At 65.6% G+C, this 14,886-nt stretch overlaps 1 protein-coding gene across 6 annotated transcripts in view; it reads left to right on the top strand.

Moving 5' to 3' along the window:
* The window catches only part of EVA1C (eva-1 homolog C), a 46,610-nt gene that overhangs the window by 19,913 nt on the left and 11,811 nt on the right, over positions 1 to 14,886 (top strand). For 4 of the 6 annotated variants that reach the window (XM_045852681.1, XM_045852682.1, XM_045852678.1 and 1 more), the window contains exons 2-4: positions 1,783 to 1,979; positions 4,466 to 4,589; positions 8,099 to 8,251. In XM_045852681.1, the coding sequence (XP_045708637.1) occupies positions 1,783 to 1,979; positions 4,466 to 4,589; positions 8,099 to 8,251 (474 nt within the window). The remainder of the gene's footprint in view (positions 1 to 1,782; positions 1,980 to 4,465; positions 4,590 to 8,098; positions 8,252 to 14,886) is intronic. The other 2 variants (XM_045852679.1, XM_045852683.1) reach the window with 2 other exon arrangements.

The following is a 14,886-nucleotide window of genomic DNA, read 5'->3' as shown; positions in this document are numbered from 1 at the left end:
GGGTGGGCGACGGGCTCGCTTCGGCTGCGAGTTCGAAGAGGTTCGAGGCGGTGGGGGGAGCACCAGCCCCGGGTTCTGGCCTGGGGGCAGCCTCACGGGAACCCCGTCGTGCTCCTGGTGTGGGGGGGACGCGGTCCTGGGGTCCCACAGAGGAGGCCCCCAGAGGTTTCCCAGGTCACAGCTCTATCAGGACCCACCTGTGTCCCCTGCGGGACAGCACTGACCGCCCGCCCGGGGCCACCAGGGGTCTCTGCCTGGCCCCTCCTGGAGCCTGGCAGGGGACGCAGAGTGGGGACGCGGCCTCTCTGAGCAGGACCCCGACTCACGTGCCTGCTGCCTGGCGCCACTGGGGGGACGTCGCTTCCCCGTGTGGGCCTGACACGGGGTGGGCGGCTGGTTCCCTGGCCGTCTGATGACAGCCCTCCCGCGTGGGGCCGGCAAGCGCACCCCGCTGCACCTTCGGGGTGCTCTGGGCCGCCCGTGGGACGACCCCACACCAGACAGGCTTGGGACCTCTGACCCCGACCTCCAGGGGGGCTAGGGGGTGGCTGGTCTGGGCGCGGGTGCCGGGAATAGCGGTCCTGAGAAGGCCTGAGACCCGGCCGGAGCCACTCGCGCGAGGCCGTCTGCGTGGGAAATGGGCAGTTCCGAGGCTGTGGCCACAGCTCCCCCGCCCCCTCGGGCCCAGGGCTGCCAGCCGCCTCCCACGCTCACCTCGGCAGAAAGTCCCTGGCTGCCCTCCAGGTCGCCGCGCCGCCGACCTCCCGAGGTGTGAGGCGGAGGGAAGGAATCCACGTTCCGGCCGGACCTTCCTCCTTCCTTTCTGAGAAAGAGCCCAGCAGCACCCCCCCCCCTGCCCTGCCCTGCCCCCTCCCTGCCCCCCGCCCCCCCCCCCCGCCACCTGCCTGGCCCCCACCCATGGAGCAGCAGCAGGGCGGGGCAGGGCGCTGGGCCCGAAGCCTGAAACCAAGGTGTCGGCGGGGCCGTGCGGGCTTGGGCGGCTCCAGGGGACGGTCCCTCCGGGCCTTGTGCCACTCTCGGGGCTGCGCGCCGGCCTGGTGCACCCTGGCTCGCGGCCACATCGCTCGGCCTTCGCATGCCGTCCCTCTGCGTCTCTTCCCTTCTCAGAAGTGCACTGGTCACGTTGTGTTGCAGGCCCGTCCCACCCCGGGGCGGCTGCACTCGGCTCACTGCACCTGCCACGGCCCCATTGCCCAATAAGGGCACGTTCTGAGGGCACTGGTGGTCACTGAGCATTTTGGGGGACACTCTCTGACGCACAGCGGAGCCCCCATATTTCCTGTCCCCTCTGTTCGGAGCAGGCCCTCACTTCGGGCTGGGGGTCCTGCCTGCTCCCTTTCCAGGGCCCAGGCGGGCCCAGGACGGGCCCCTAAGATAAACCAGCCCCCTCTCACTGCGGGGTGGTGGCCCGGCCCAGCCGGTGCACACGAGCACCTGAGTCTCCTGCGGACAGGCAGCCACCTGTTGAAGGGGCACCTGCCCAGAGCTTTCCCTGCTTCCGGACGCCGTGACCCTGGGCCCCCCCGGGCCTGCCAACGGGCCATCGCAGACCAGGGTGTCCCACCCAGACGGGAGCAGTGACGCCAGCCCCCGGAGCCCCGCTCCAGGCCCGGTCTGGTGTCCCGTGTCCTCGGCCGCGTCTTCCCGACCGACCAGCCCCCCCCCGCCCCGGGGGGACCGAGGTCCGCCTGCTCCGAACCAGGGAGGGGGGAGGGAGCAGTGGCCCCCGAGCCCCCGGCCACCCGGCTGACTGTCTTCCAGGCTACCTGACCAAACTGCTGCAGAACCACACGGCCTACGCCTGCGACGGGGGCCGCCTGGACCTGCAGTGCCCGCGGCACTCCACCATCAGCGTGCAGTCGGCGTTCTACGGGCACGACGACCGCGCGTGCAGCCCCCAGCAGCCCGCCGCCCGGGGGGAGGGCCCCTCGGCCTGCGTGGCCCCCACCACCCTGCAGGTACTGCACTCGCCGGCATCTGAGGGCGACAGGACGGGGTCTCCCTCTCTCTCTCTGCGTCTCCCTCTGTGGATGCGCCTGTGGTGGTGATGCCGTTCCCACACAGCCGCCCCGACCCGGAGCGCCCCAGTCCGTCCGCACAGACCCCCGGCGGTGCGGGTGAGCCCTCGGCAGGGTTCCTGCCGGAATGTCCGAGGAGGGTTCCCGGTCCCTGGAGAGCGCCCTTAACACACTCGCGCTGCGATCATGTCCCCGGCCCGGGCAGGCTCCTCCCGCAGGACAGTCAAGGACAGTCACTCTGGGCCTCGGCCTCCGGGCCCACGCGCCCCGCAGCACCCCGGGAACAGGGGAGTCTGTGTGCTCCAGGGGCCAGCAGGGGCCACCAGGGGACAGCAGTGGCCTCTGTGAGGCGCTCAGGGAAGGGAGATGCTGTGAGCGTCTCTTGTTTTTTGTGGTTGCAGATAGTCGTGTCGTTCTCGTTCGGAGCAGGGACTTGGGGCAGCCCCTGCGGGTCCACCCTTCCCTGGACAGTACCGGGAACTTGGGGGCGGTGGGTGGGCCGGGCTGAGCCGTCCTTTTCTCGGCTGGCGTTAGGGAAAGATGTGGTGCAGGAAGAGGTCCAAACTAAAACTGCAGAGATGGCTTTAGAATTCTCATGGCTTTCAACCCTCCGGGTGAGGCCTGCTCCGCGGGCCCCTGCGTGCGTGTGGCTCGTCGGCCGTGGCATGGAATGGCGCAGCCTGGGGGTGCCCACGCCTCCAGAGTTCCGCGGGCAGCCGCTGTGGTCAGGGTGGTAGAGCAGCGGGAGATCAGGTATTGGTTTGCTGCCATCGGTGATAGGAGACGGGGCCAAGACGCCCTCTCCGGCAGGACCAAGGAGGAGCGAGTGGCGGTGGCTGTCCTCCGCTAGCTCTGCCCAAGGCCCGGGGGGAGGGGCGCACACACCACGGCACCGTGAGGGCGTTCCAGTTCCTCCCTTTGTCCACTGCTCCGTTCTGAGCACCATTCCGCGGTGTCGGTGCAGCCATGCGATGGCCACAGACACCCACTGAGCCGCCAAAACGAGGCGTTTGCGGGAGTCCCCTGGACGTGGTTTCCACGTCGCTCCGCAGGGGAGCAGCCCCTCCCCTGCGTGCCCCACCTGCCCCAGCCCACCCTCTCGGCTCGCCCCTTCCCTGCCCCGCAGCCCTGCCCCGCAGCCCTGCCACCCTGGCTGTCTGCAGCCCCCCCGCCCCCCGCCCTGTGGGTGCATACAAGGGACCGTGGCCCAAGCCAACAGGGCAGGGAGCGAGCCTGGTTCGTCGAAGGAGGGACCCTGGCTCCCTGAGCCCCAAGGCGCGCCCCGCCCCACCCCCAGCCCGAGGGCGGCATGGACGCTCTGAAGCGGGCCAGGCGAGCGTGTGCGCACACACTTCTGGTGTCGTTAGGGGTGCATCTGCTGGACACACTCCCCACGCCCTGCCCCTCGTCCAGAGACCCTCGGCTTCTCACCCCCAACTGCACGTGGGAGCCGGGGGGCACGCTGCTCCCGCAGAGGGAGGCGGGCTAACACAGTGAGAGCCCGGGCCAGCGTCCACACCCAAGCCCCTGAGCTGACCCAGCGGGGACCGGGTGCCCACGGGAAGTCGCTCTGCCTCTGCCAGCTGGGACTCGGCTGCAAGAGGGCCCTGCCTTCGGCCCTGCGCTGGGCGAGGAGCGGTTTCCCAGGGGCCCTGGGCCACGGTGATGGGCACTGCCGTCTGTGGGCCCTCGGGGACGCGCGGGCGTTCTGCCTGGTTCCAGACACACCTGGGGCCACCTCCTGCACGGAGCTGCCATGAGGACGCGGTGCTCGTGAACCTGTGGCCCACGCAGCCCGACAGCGATAGGTGGGCTCTCGGGGACTGACCTGGGTGCCCTTTGGTCATGGGCGGGGCCTGGGGCCAGGAAGGGGGAGACTGGCAGTGAGGGGCTAGGCATTGCGGGGCCTGGCGCAGGGTCCACCGAGCGGGCCCTCACGGGAGTGAGCTGCCTGGAGAAACCAGGAGAGAGAGCTGGAGGAAGGGGCTCAGCCACAGGCTCAGCCGAGCACCCGAGTCCCCCAGGCTCCGGGCCCTCGAGGCTGGCGGGGCGGGGGTGGGGGGGATCCGCATCCTTAGCTGTTGGCCCAGGTTTGGGTTTGTGTCTCAGGCTCCCACGGGGTCGAGCTCTCTGTCCTTGTCTCTAAGGATGAGGAGCTGTGAGTGGGGCTCCTGGCCCCTCAGGGCTCTCAGAAGGGACCCCTCCCGGAGGGGACCGCCCAGTCCCTTCAGGGCACGCTCCGGTCTCACTCGCGTCTCCCAGAGCCTCCCAAGTTCGGCGTGTTGGCTGGAACCGCGAGCCGCGGCCCCCGGGATGCGACAGTCTGGCGTGGCACGCGGCCCGGGGTGGGGGTGGGGGGGGGGGGGGGGGGTCCCGCGGCCACCGGTGCGCCTCACCAGCCTGTCCCTTCTCTGCCCCCCTTCCAGAAGGTGCTGGACGAGTGCCAGAACCAGCGGGCCTGTCACCTCCTGGTCAATAGCCGAGTTTTTGGACCTGACCTTTGTCCAGGAAGCAGTAAATACCTCCTGGTCTCCTTTAAATGCCAACCTAGTAAGTAGCCGCCGAGGGGACGGTGTGTCTGGGATGCGGGCCGCGCTGTGGTGCACACCCCGGGGGGAACTCTCTGCCGGTCAGGTCGGCGTGGGTCCCACTCTGAAACACTTGTGCACAGGAAGGCGGGCCCCACCCTTGCCGGCCGCTCGGTTTGCGTGGATTGGTGTGTGTGTGAGTGGGTGTGTGTTTACACACACACAGGCATCCATGTGCATTCATGTGTGCAGGTGTCTGAACTGCACACACCCTCCTTCCGTGTGTCAAACTCAGCCCTCCTGAGGCGGACGGTCCTCGGGGCAGGATTTGGGGCCAGTGCCCTCGTGAGGAAACCTCGCCGTGGAGCAAGCCCAGGGACCCCACCACCGCCCGCGCTTGGGTCCCAGACTCGGGGGGCTGGCGCTCCCCCCCCCCCACACACACACACGCAGCAGGGCTGCTGACACGGGTCGGTCCCTATGGGGAGGTGTGGCTGCAGACCTTCTCTGATTCCTGCACTTTTCCCCACTGCCTGTCGCCGTTTCTGACGCAAGTGGGTTTTCGGGGCAGCTCCTCCAGCTGCTTGTCAGCGAGCAGGCCCCTCCCCCGGGGGAGGGGCGGCCCAGGAGAGGCCCCAGGGAGCAGCAGCTGGGGAGGTGACGGCTCTACCCAGAACGAGAGCGGTGATCGCCGGCCGGCCCTGCACGGCCACCCACGCACGGTCCTCTCGCTTTCTGCCTTTTGTTCTCTGCTGGTTTCCGCCCCCGGAGCCCAGCGTCTCCCGGGACACAGCGGCCGCGGGCGCGGGGGAGGCGCTGGGCAGCGGAAGTGCGACACCGTCCCCGGCTCTGCAGTGCGCGTCTGCAGAGACGGCCCGGCCTCCCCTGGGCCAGTGTCCGGGCTCCTGCCCGACCCTCTCCCTGCGGGGCTGGGACACCTCAGGGGGGTCCCCAGGCTCCCGTGGCTCAGTCTCCATAGCGTGCGTTCACACACACACTCATGCGTTTGCACACTCGGTGCACACAGGTAGACACTCGCACCCATGCCTCCCATTGTGAGCACACACGCTCACACACACACACACACACATGCTTTCACGTACACAGGGCCGCAAACACCCCCCAGCAGCCTCACCCTCCCAGGGGGTCCCATCCGCTCTGCACCCCCTGAGGAGACACAGGAAAACCCCTTCCAGCCTTCCCTGTTCTCCAACACCTTCCTCCGCTGCTGAGTCTCAAAACCAGCCATGCCCCGGCCACGCCCTTGACCACGTGGCCTCGGCCAGGATGACGCTGCGCTGCGGGTAGATTCCCCTTCTCTTGCTCTCCCTCTCTCCTTCCCTGGTTCTAAAGGGTCCCACTGGAAGCCGCCCCCGCTCCCCCTGTTAGGAGCTGGAGGACCTGGGGGTGGGAGTCTGACCATCAGCGGTGACACTGTCTCGCAGGTTCTGTATGCGGGGACCTTTTCTTGATCAGCGGTGGCAGGCCCCCGCCTCTAGAGGCGAAAAGGCCCCTGTGAGACGGGCAGAGAGCGGGGCCAGTAAGTGCTGGGGGCCAGGGCCCGGCTGCCGTGGTGTGCGGTCCGAGCTGCCTGCTGGTGTCGGTCTGCAGGCCCTCGCTGAGCACCTGCCGTGTGCGGGGGCGGGGGGCTGGCCCGGGTGGACTTGAGGAGGGCCCCGGACTCGCAGAGGCTCCCTCGGCGGTTGTGAATGAGGCCCGCGATAACGAATTTCCCCCCACGGCAGGTCCTGCATGCTGCTGTGCGTCATTGCAGGAGGGGTCACGACCCTGCCCTCTGATTGGTGGAATCAGGGTGGGGGGGATTGGTCGCTGTTGTCCTCTAAGCAGAGTCGTGGCTCCGCCTCCTGCAGGCCCCAGTTGCTCTCCCGTCTAAACCCACGTGGCCCACGTCTGGAAGGCTGCCCGCCCCCTTTCTAACCAGGGGCCACTGAGCGCTCGAACCCGGCTCTGAAACAAGTTCCGGTTCCCTAAGAAAAGCATCAGGTCTTTCGGGGACCGATCGTTTCAGACCCCAGAAACGTCACTCTCCGGCGACAGTGAATTGCACATTCCCAAGGAACCAAGTCACTCCACGGAACACACGACAGCAACCCTCAGCCCGTAACGTGACACTTGCAGCCCCTCGGTTCCAGGAGAGGCCTGGCCCGTAATCTGGGGGCCAATCGCGGGAGGCTCCGCGTGTGGGCGTGGCTGGCGTCCGGCCACCTTTACTGAACCGGCTTTTTAACGCAGCACCGAGATGGGGGCTGATCGGTGCCTTTCACGACAGGCCTTGGAAAAAGGAAACTCTTGTAATTTAGAAACTTCTGAAAGAGGACGGAGGAAGAAAGGAAGAAAAAGCAAGCAAGCAGCCCTGTGAAAAAGTTTCCAGCGTGCTGAGATAAGAGTCGGTTCCCTGCCGCCTTCTCCCGCCCTCGTCCTTGGCGGCTCTGCCCCGGGGCATTCTTAACATTTTTGGGTGCTCTCCTAGCGGGGCGGGCGGGCGCGCGTGCTCTGTCGCCTGTCCACCTCGTTCCGCCCCGGCCTCTGAGGTCAGGCCTCCTGTCGGAGTGGCTGGGATGGCCCGGGTCTCACGGAGAGCTCTGCGGAGCTCCTGCCGCGGCGGACGTGACTCACCCAGCTCAGCCCTCCCAGGCAGGGTCAGGCGCAGCGTTCTTCTTATTTAGAAAAAGAAAACAAAGCTTTTCTTGGCTCTGAGTTTAACCTGTTCCGGGACGATCCCAGTCCCGGGTGGGGGGGCCTTCTCCGCGTTTGCTCAGTCACCTCCGCTGGCTCCTGGGGCCCCGGCAAAGGCCAGCGAGGAGGGGCCCTGAGCACCGGCGGCCTGCTCTCTGCCCCGCACCCCCATGGGTCTGAGGTTGTTACCGGCGTCCCCGTTATGTCTGAGGTTCCCGGCGTCCCCGTTAGAGAGCAAGGCCCAGGCCCCAGGGCCGACGGTAACCCCAGGCCCACAGTTACCCAGAAGTTCGGCCTCACTGCTCCCTCTCTGTTTTGGGGAGAAAGGCCAGGAAATTCACACGTTGTAGAGAGGTGGAGCTGGTGTGTGGAGACTATTTTCCTTCATGTTTTCAGTTGGGGGCTTAAGCTTCATCAGTTCCCGGACACAAAGGTCCCACCTGCCACTGTTGGCCGCTCGTGCTTTGGGGTGTGGGGGGGGCGGCGGCTTTCAAATCGGTTTGCTTGCAACCCAGAGTCAAGAAAACATTCTACACTTCGGCCCAATAAAATATTCACACAACTGGGAAAAAACGGTGAGATTATTAAAGCTGTGCTCATCCTTACCTTGTGTGATGCCCGCCCATGTTCTCCGAGCTCTCCTTTACGGTTTAAAAGGGCTGGTCCCGGCACACCGGACTGCTTGCACGGCCCGTCCACGGGCCTCAGGTGCGACTCGTGCCGCTTTGCCCTGCAGTGCGCCGGGGCCAAGGGAGCGCCCCCAGTGGCCCGTGCGGCGCGCGCCCGTCCGTCCGAGGAAAGCTGATGGTGCCCCCGATTTTGTCTCCACTCCAGATGAGCTGAAAAACAAAACCGTGTGTGAGGACCAGGAGCTGAAGCTGCACTGCCACGAGTCCAAGTTCCTCAACATCTACGCCGCCACCTACGGCCGCAGGGCCCGGGACTGGGACGTGTGTGCCTCGGGCGCTCCGCGGCTGCCCCCCTTCGGTAGGTGTCTTCTCGTGGCTGGCTGTCTGTCTGCGGGGGCTGGCTCCCCGGAGGGGACCCTTGCCGGGGCCTGTGCCGGGTTAGGGGGAAGTCACGGGGAAGGAGGACCTGCCTCCCCGGAGGGCCGCCTGCCACCCCGCACGCCTGCATCCGTCCCTCGCCCAGTCATTCCACACCGAGCAGCTGTCCAACGCCCACTGAACGCAAGGCCCCGTTCTGGGCGCGGGGTGGACGTGGTGACCGCAGAGTCCACGGGGAGCTGACCTCCCAGCAGCGGACGAGGAGGCAGTGAGAGAAGAGATATTGCACGGCTGATCTGTCGTGTTTCAGGGGCACATAGGCGCTCAGGGGGACAGCGCACGGGGAAGGGAGTCGGGGGACGGCTGCGGAGAGGCGCAGGTTCTCGGAGTGGTGGTGGGCCACTGAGGAGAACCTGCAGATGGACACCTGGGGCAGGTGTGCAGGTGGAGCGCAGTGTCCGGGAGGGCCCCGAGGCTGGGTTCGGGGTGAGGGAGAAGTCCGAGGGTCCTCCTCCTTAGCCGTCTGCGGCTTAGAGCCAGGAGGCGAAAGCTCCACCCACCACAGACGCCCTACGTGTTGTTATTAATTAGGGTCTCCGGGGAGACCACCAGCAGGAGACGTGGACGGAGAGACTGGCCTCACGGAACTGGCTCGGGGGATAGTGGGGCTGCCGGTCTGAGGGCTGCGGGGTGGGCTGGCGGGCTGGGGACCCAGGTAAGAGCTGGTGTTCAGTCTGAGTCCGAACTCGGCAGCGCAGCAGGCTGGAAGCCCCAGGCAGAATTTCCGTGTGCAGCCTCGAGAAAACCCCTTTCTCGGAAAACCTCAGTCTTTGCGATGAAGGCCTTCAACTGATTGGTCGAGGCCCACCCATGCGGCGGAGGGAAATCTGCTCCACTCGCAGTCTACTGTTTAAATGTTATGGTGTCTGAAAAATACCCTCTCGGCCACATCGGGGCTGGTGTTTGAGCAGTCGACTGGGCGCGACAGCCCCAGTGAATCGGCACATGCAGTGAACCGTCGCCCGCACGCCCCCTGGCGCCGAAACAGCTGATCGCCCCCTGCCTCTCACCGGGGAGGAGAGGCCCTCTGGGGGAGCAGCCCAAGGCCGGCACTTCGTCCCCCAAAGTCTCAAATGAGCCTCCTCAGTAGTAAATCGCTACAGTTTACTCGTGGACCACAAGTGACGTGAAACAATTTGAAAAAGAAATTCCCAGTGGGGTACTGCCTTGGGTCTGGAAAAAGGACACAAAGTGACCTCCCCAGTCAGGCAGACGCCCGCCCGCGAGGGAGACCCAGGAGGGAGCAGGAAAGCAGGTCAGAAGGCGTGTGTGTGTGTGTGTGAGACCCTCAGCCCGTGTTCGGAGAGGCAAGGCCTTCTGTCCGGTCACGGAGGGTCTTCTGGGGGCAGACCGCACACAGAGGCAGGCCCCAGTGGGCACGCAGCCGCTCTGCTTTGACCGGGGACAGGGCTCCGTCTCAGCAGGCGCGGCGGCCAGGCGGGGACCAGAGGCTCCTGTCGGTCTGCGGTGCCACCCAGGCCCCGGCGAGTGGCGTGCGCGTCGCGAAGTCCCTTCTCCCTGTGACCCGTGTGCTCAGAGCGTCTGCAGCCCCTCCCTTGTTCCCGCTGCCTCGTTAGGCTGGGGGACGACGGGAGTCTGCCCGCACCCAGGTGTGCCAGAGGCGCATCTGCTCACGGACCTCCTGAACACCCTGCAGGGACGCCCCCAGCATCTGGTCTCCCCGGCTGGGTTGAGCGCCCTTGGTGCTCTCCCCTCTCCCTGCAAAAAGGAGCTCTGTCCCCTAACATCGGAGCGAGGCACGCGGTTTCTCGGGCCCGCTGACTCCGACGTGGGCGGGTGCCCACCGGGAACGTGTGCTTCGGCTCTTCCTCCGAGCGGCGGGATTCGGTCACCTGCGGAGGGATTCGGTCACCTGCGGGGCCCGGCGGGGTTCGGTTCAGAAGGACGAGCAGTCAGCCAGAGACTGCGCCAGCAGACACCGCGGCTGACGACTCAGCGGCTGGGTTGGTGCCGCCCGAGCCCTGGCAGAGCCTCAGGAAAAACACCTGCTCCTGCTTCTTCCCTCCCGGCCCCGCCCCCGCCCCCGCCCTTCACGGTCAAGTGCTCCGGACCCCTCACGCTGGAGTACGGGGAGGTCTGGGATGAGCATTTCACCGCAGTCGTGAGCCGGTGTCCCAGGCCAGGCCAGGCCCGGGCTGCAGGGCAGGCGGAGAGGCTCAGAGGGAGCGTGGCAGGGCCTTGAGGGTGCCATCACCTCACCCCGTTTACTCGACCTGGAAGCACCCCCTGGTCTCACCTGCGGGTGAGCTGAAGGGCCAAACAGGGCGCGTGCTCGAAAATGCAAACCATTGGCTGCCTGCGCTGGTACATTAACGGTTCACTCCATGGCCCAGGCAACGGTGCATGAAGATCGGAAGCTGCGGCTGGCCCGTTCGCCCCACGAGGCCACCAGCTGGTTCCTCCCACGTGGACACATGTCAGTGTCTCCCACCTTAGAAAGCACACTCTTTGCTCCACCCCCGTCTCCCGCCGGCTGCCCGTCCTCGCCTGTGCAAGGCCGCTGGGCTCTGCCCCTTTGCTCCCAGCCCGCTCGGGACTCAGGACTCTCTCGCCGGGACCCCCCGGGCCGCCTCCTGGCCTGTCTCAGATCTTCCCTCTCCCGGTTCCCTCCCCTCCCTCGGTGAGGGCTTCGCTTACCAGCCGGGGATTTTATTTAAATTAAATCTGGTCGAGTGAACCCCTGCTGAAGGTCCTCCGCTTTGCCCTCTGGGATGCAAACCAACCACCCCTCCCAGCTGCGGCCTGGCCGCCCCCTCCTTCCTCGCTCCCCCGGAGCGGTCCGCCCTCACGCGCACCCCAGGGCCTCCGCACGAGCTCTCCTTCGGGCCCGGAACGCTCTCTCCACACGGCTGTGCACGGCCGGCGCCACGCCTCCGTCCCCTCGCTTGGGCACCAACCCAGACATGGCCTCAGGGCGGCTTCGGGGTCCCCCCGCCGGCTCGGCACCTGCATCCCCCGGCCCCTCGCGCTGCCCCGCTCGGTCGCCTTCACCACGTGGGCGGTGCCACCTCTGTGCACGTGGCTCAGCTCCCAGGTGACGGCGGGCCCTGCAGCGAGGTGTCCGTCTCTGACCCGCGACCTCCCAGCAGCTCGGGAGAGAGCGTGGGGACGCGTGAGTGGATCAGCCCCTCCCGAGCGGGGCGCCACCCGGGCTCCCGCGGCGGGTGGCTGCTGCCTGGAATGTGGGCCTGGAGCCGTCGTGGCGCCCGGCCCCTCAGGAGGTGCTGGGAACCCGCGTTTGCTGTCTTCCGGTGCGAGATGTTCCCAGCTTCGTAAACACGGGCGAGCCAAACCAAACACGCCCGCAGGCCCCATCCGGGCCCCAGGCTGCCGTCTGCAATCTCTGTGGCTGCTGCAGCTGCTCCCTGGCCTGGAGGAAGGGGACCGGCCATCAGGTCTGGGCCCAGAAGCGTGACCTTGCAGGATGATTGCCCCAGGGCCTCGTGGTCGGGAGTCAACCGGGACTCGCAGAGGTCATGGGTCCTCTCTTCTGCGTGGATGCTGCAGGCTGGTGCGGCCCGTGGGCCTCAGAGCCCCGGTGGCTCCTGGGAGTGTGCGGGGCAGGGGCGGCTGGGCCTCGGGGTGAGGATGCACAGCCAAGCAGCCCCTAAGCCGAGGACAAGCGGTTCCAGTCGTCCGTAAAAGACTGTGATTTCCCTGACTGTTACCATGCTGGCCGGGCCGGGGTCAGCTGAAGGCACGAGGCCCACTGTGTGGTGGGCGGGGCGCTGCGGGCCAGGCCTCGGTTCTCCCCATGGGGGGTCTCCTGAGGGTCCTCCGGGCCTGGCCACTGGCTCCTCCCAAAACAAGCGACGCCCAAGAACAAGTGGAAGCCACAGGCCGTCACCTCCGCCACCCCGTGCGGGTCACCGACCAGCTCTGACTCACCGCGGGGGGAGGCGACCCCATGTGAATTCAGGAGGGGAGACCACTTGTGGCCAACCTGTAGGCTGTCGTGGGCTGGACCGTGTCCCTCTGAAAGTCGCGTGGCCAAGTCCTCGCCCCCAGGCCTCAGAAGGCGACTGCACTGGAAGAGAGTCTTGAGAGAGGAGGCTCAGTGAGACCGACGTCCCGTGGGCACTGCGGACCCCGGGGGGACTGGGTCCTCATCAGACGAGGAGGTGAGCACACAACCACACGCAGACGCAGACTTCGTGAGGGCCCAGGTGGAGCGCGGCCACCGGCAGGCCCGGCTCGGGGCCGAGCTGCGGGCGCCTTCGACCTGCCACCGAACGGAGGGGAGGTGAACACCCACGGTGCCTGTCCCGCAGCCCGGCGGACACGCTCAACGGCGGACCCCACGGCTGTGACAGGAGGACAGGGAAGATGCACGAGACCCGTGGCCCGGCCAGCTGGGCCCCGTCTCCGAAAGGCGCCCTCGCACGGTGTGCAGGCCCAGGCAAAGGGGGGCCTCGTGTCCCACTGTGAGGGCACTGGCCCGGAGACACTTCCCGCAGGGCCAGCAAGTCCGGTCCCTGAGCACGGGGGCCCCGCTGGTGGAGGAGCAACCCAGAGGAAGGCGTGAGAGGGACTGGTCACCGTGCGTCCCCGGCGGAGGCTGGAGGGCAAAGCAGCGTCTGACCCCGGAGGGCGAGAACCTGCCCGCAGACCTGGCGTGACCTCCGGGAGGGAATGCAGGGCTCCGGAAAGGGCCCCCGACCGGGCACCCGCCGGGCCGCGCCCTTTCCCGCCACGTTCGTTTTCTGGCCAGACTCCTGGGTTCTGCCGTTTCCCTGCCCAGAGGATGAGAAAGCTGCCCCTCGGGCCCCCGAGGCAGAGCGGAGGCCGCCCCAAGGCCAAGTGTGGGCAGGCCTGGACTTTCCCGTCCAACCTCCGGGTGCCAGGGCCTCCCGCTGCCAGAGCTGCTGCTGGAGCCCGGCCAGCAGCCTAATTATCTAAATAAACACAGGTTCTGAAGAGCCATCAGCCTCAGTTCCTGTGCTAAACGGTAGCCAAAAAACCAAACATCAAGTGGCTGAACATCTTGTCATCACACGCACGGGGTGGAAGGCGGTTGGCCGGGGAGAGAGGGCGCGAACGGAATCGGGCCGCGGAGGGAGACGGCCGCGAGCGCGCGCGCGTGTGGTCGGCAGGGCCGTCCTACAGGTGTGAGGTTTATAGTTCTAACGCGAACCTGTCCCCTAAAACGCCCTAGGGTGTGCGTGAGTGTGATGTGGTCCTGTTACAGGGTGACCTGCTTATGATTTTGTCGTAAAGGATTTTGTCGTGGGAACAGGGGCGTTGCTTGTGCGCGACCCCGCACGGAAACCCTGCCAGTGGTCAGAGCTCAGCAGCGTCCTCTGGACGGTCGGAGCCCAGTGAGGCCCGGTCCGACCTCGGCGACCTCCGCCTCTTCCTGAAAACGCCCTGTCACCTGGACAACGTCATCCACACCGAAGGTCACCAGGGTGCCCTGTGTGCCCCCGAGGATTGCGCTGGCCACAGTCCCCACCGGGCGGCAGGGCCCCGGATCTGACCCGTTTCCTGTCTCATCCCCCATCCGCCTGGAGGAGCGTGGTCGGGCGCTCGCCCTCGGGACAGACACTGCTTCTGGCGCGTCGATGCGACTCTGGAAGGAAGGAGGGGGGTAGGACATTTCTGGGTGGCAGTTCGGGACTGTGGGTCCAGAACCTCCCTACTGTGTGCCCTTTCACAAAATGATCAACGGCCCGGAATTCTCATGGAAAGCGTCACGCGTGTATGCAAACACTCAGCTCTCAGGGTGTTCTACAGGGAGCTGTGTGTAACAGTGAGCGCACAGAAATCGCTCGGGCATCTACCAGTCGGGTCTTGTACATACAGCTGGTCCCTCCACGGCAGGGAAAACGATGCAGCGCTTTAACGTGAGGCTTCTGTTAACGTGTTCACAAAGGTGTCGGCAAACAGAGAAAAGCAGCGTGTGGAGTCACGCGTGTGGGCCCCACCGAGGGGGGAGGACGCACACGTGACCGGAAGGCTGCTCTTCGACGGTTAACGGTTTCTTCTCCACGGTGGGATTTCCTGGGAGTTTTGTCTTCCTAGTTTTGTCTTATCTGTGCTTTTCAGGTTTTCGACTACAACCATGCACTTATTTTGTAAAACAAAGAACAATCATAGTCATGTTTTAAAATGTCAGGCTTCCACAAATAATTTTATAATTCAGACTGTTCCTTCGTCCCAACGCAGGTAGCGTATACAGAAATCAGACCTCCCGTTGTAAGTTCTCTTGAGACTGAAGGGGTTTTTTCAGCGGATAACTGTGCTCAGCTAAGACCCCAGTCCATACCGAGGTTCCCGAAGGCAGCAAAAATATCACCACCCAAAACGCAGTATGAAAATGAACTGGAGGAGCATTCAAAGAATGTATCTTTATTCCTAGTTAAACCTCCCATGGCTCTTGGGGCAAACTGAGTTATACAAAAGAATAGTCCATTATATCACATTTATAAAATTTTACATTTCCAAAAAAAATTGTCTTGGAGACCCTCATAGTCAAAAACTGTCTTCTCTCCAGACATAGACATGAGTTTTATTTCAGCTTTAAAAAGGTCCATT

This window comes from Phyllostomus hastatus, unplaced genomic scaffold (genome assembly GCF_019186645.2).
Source record: "Phyllostomus hastatus isolate PE091 unplaced genomic scaffold, TTU_PhHast_1.1 phas_contig_948, whole genome shotgun sequence".
Classification (NCBI taxonomy): Eukaryota; Metazoa; Chordata; class Mammalia; order Chiroptera; family Phyllostomidae; genus Phyllostomus; species Phyllostomus hastatus.
The sequence above is the reverse complement of the archived record's forward strand: the minus strand, read 5'-3'. Positions and strand labels throughout refer to the sequence as shown.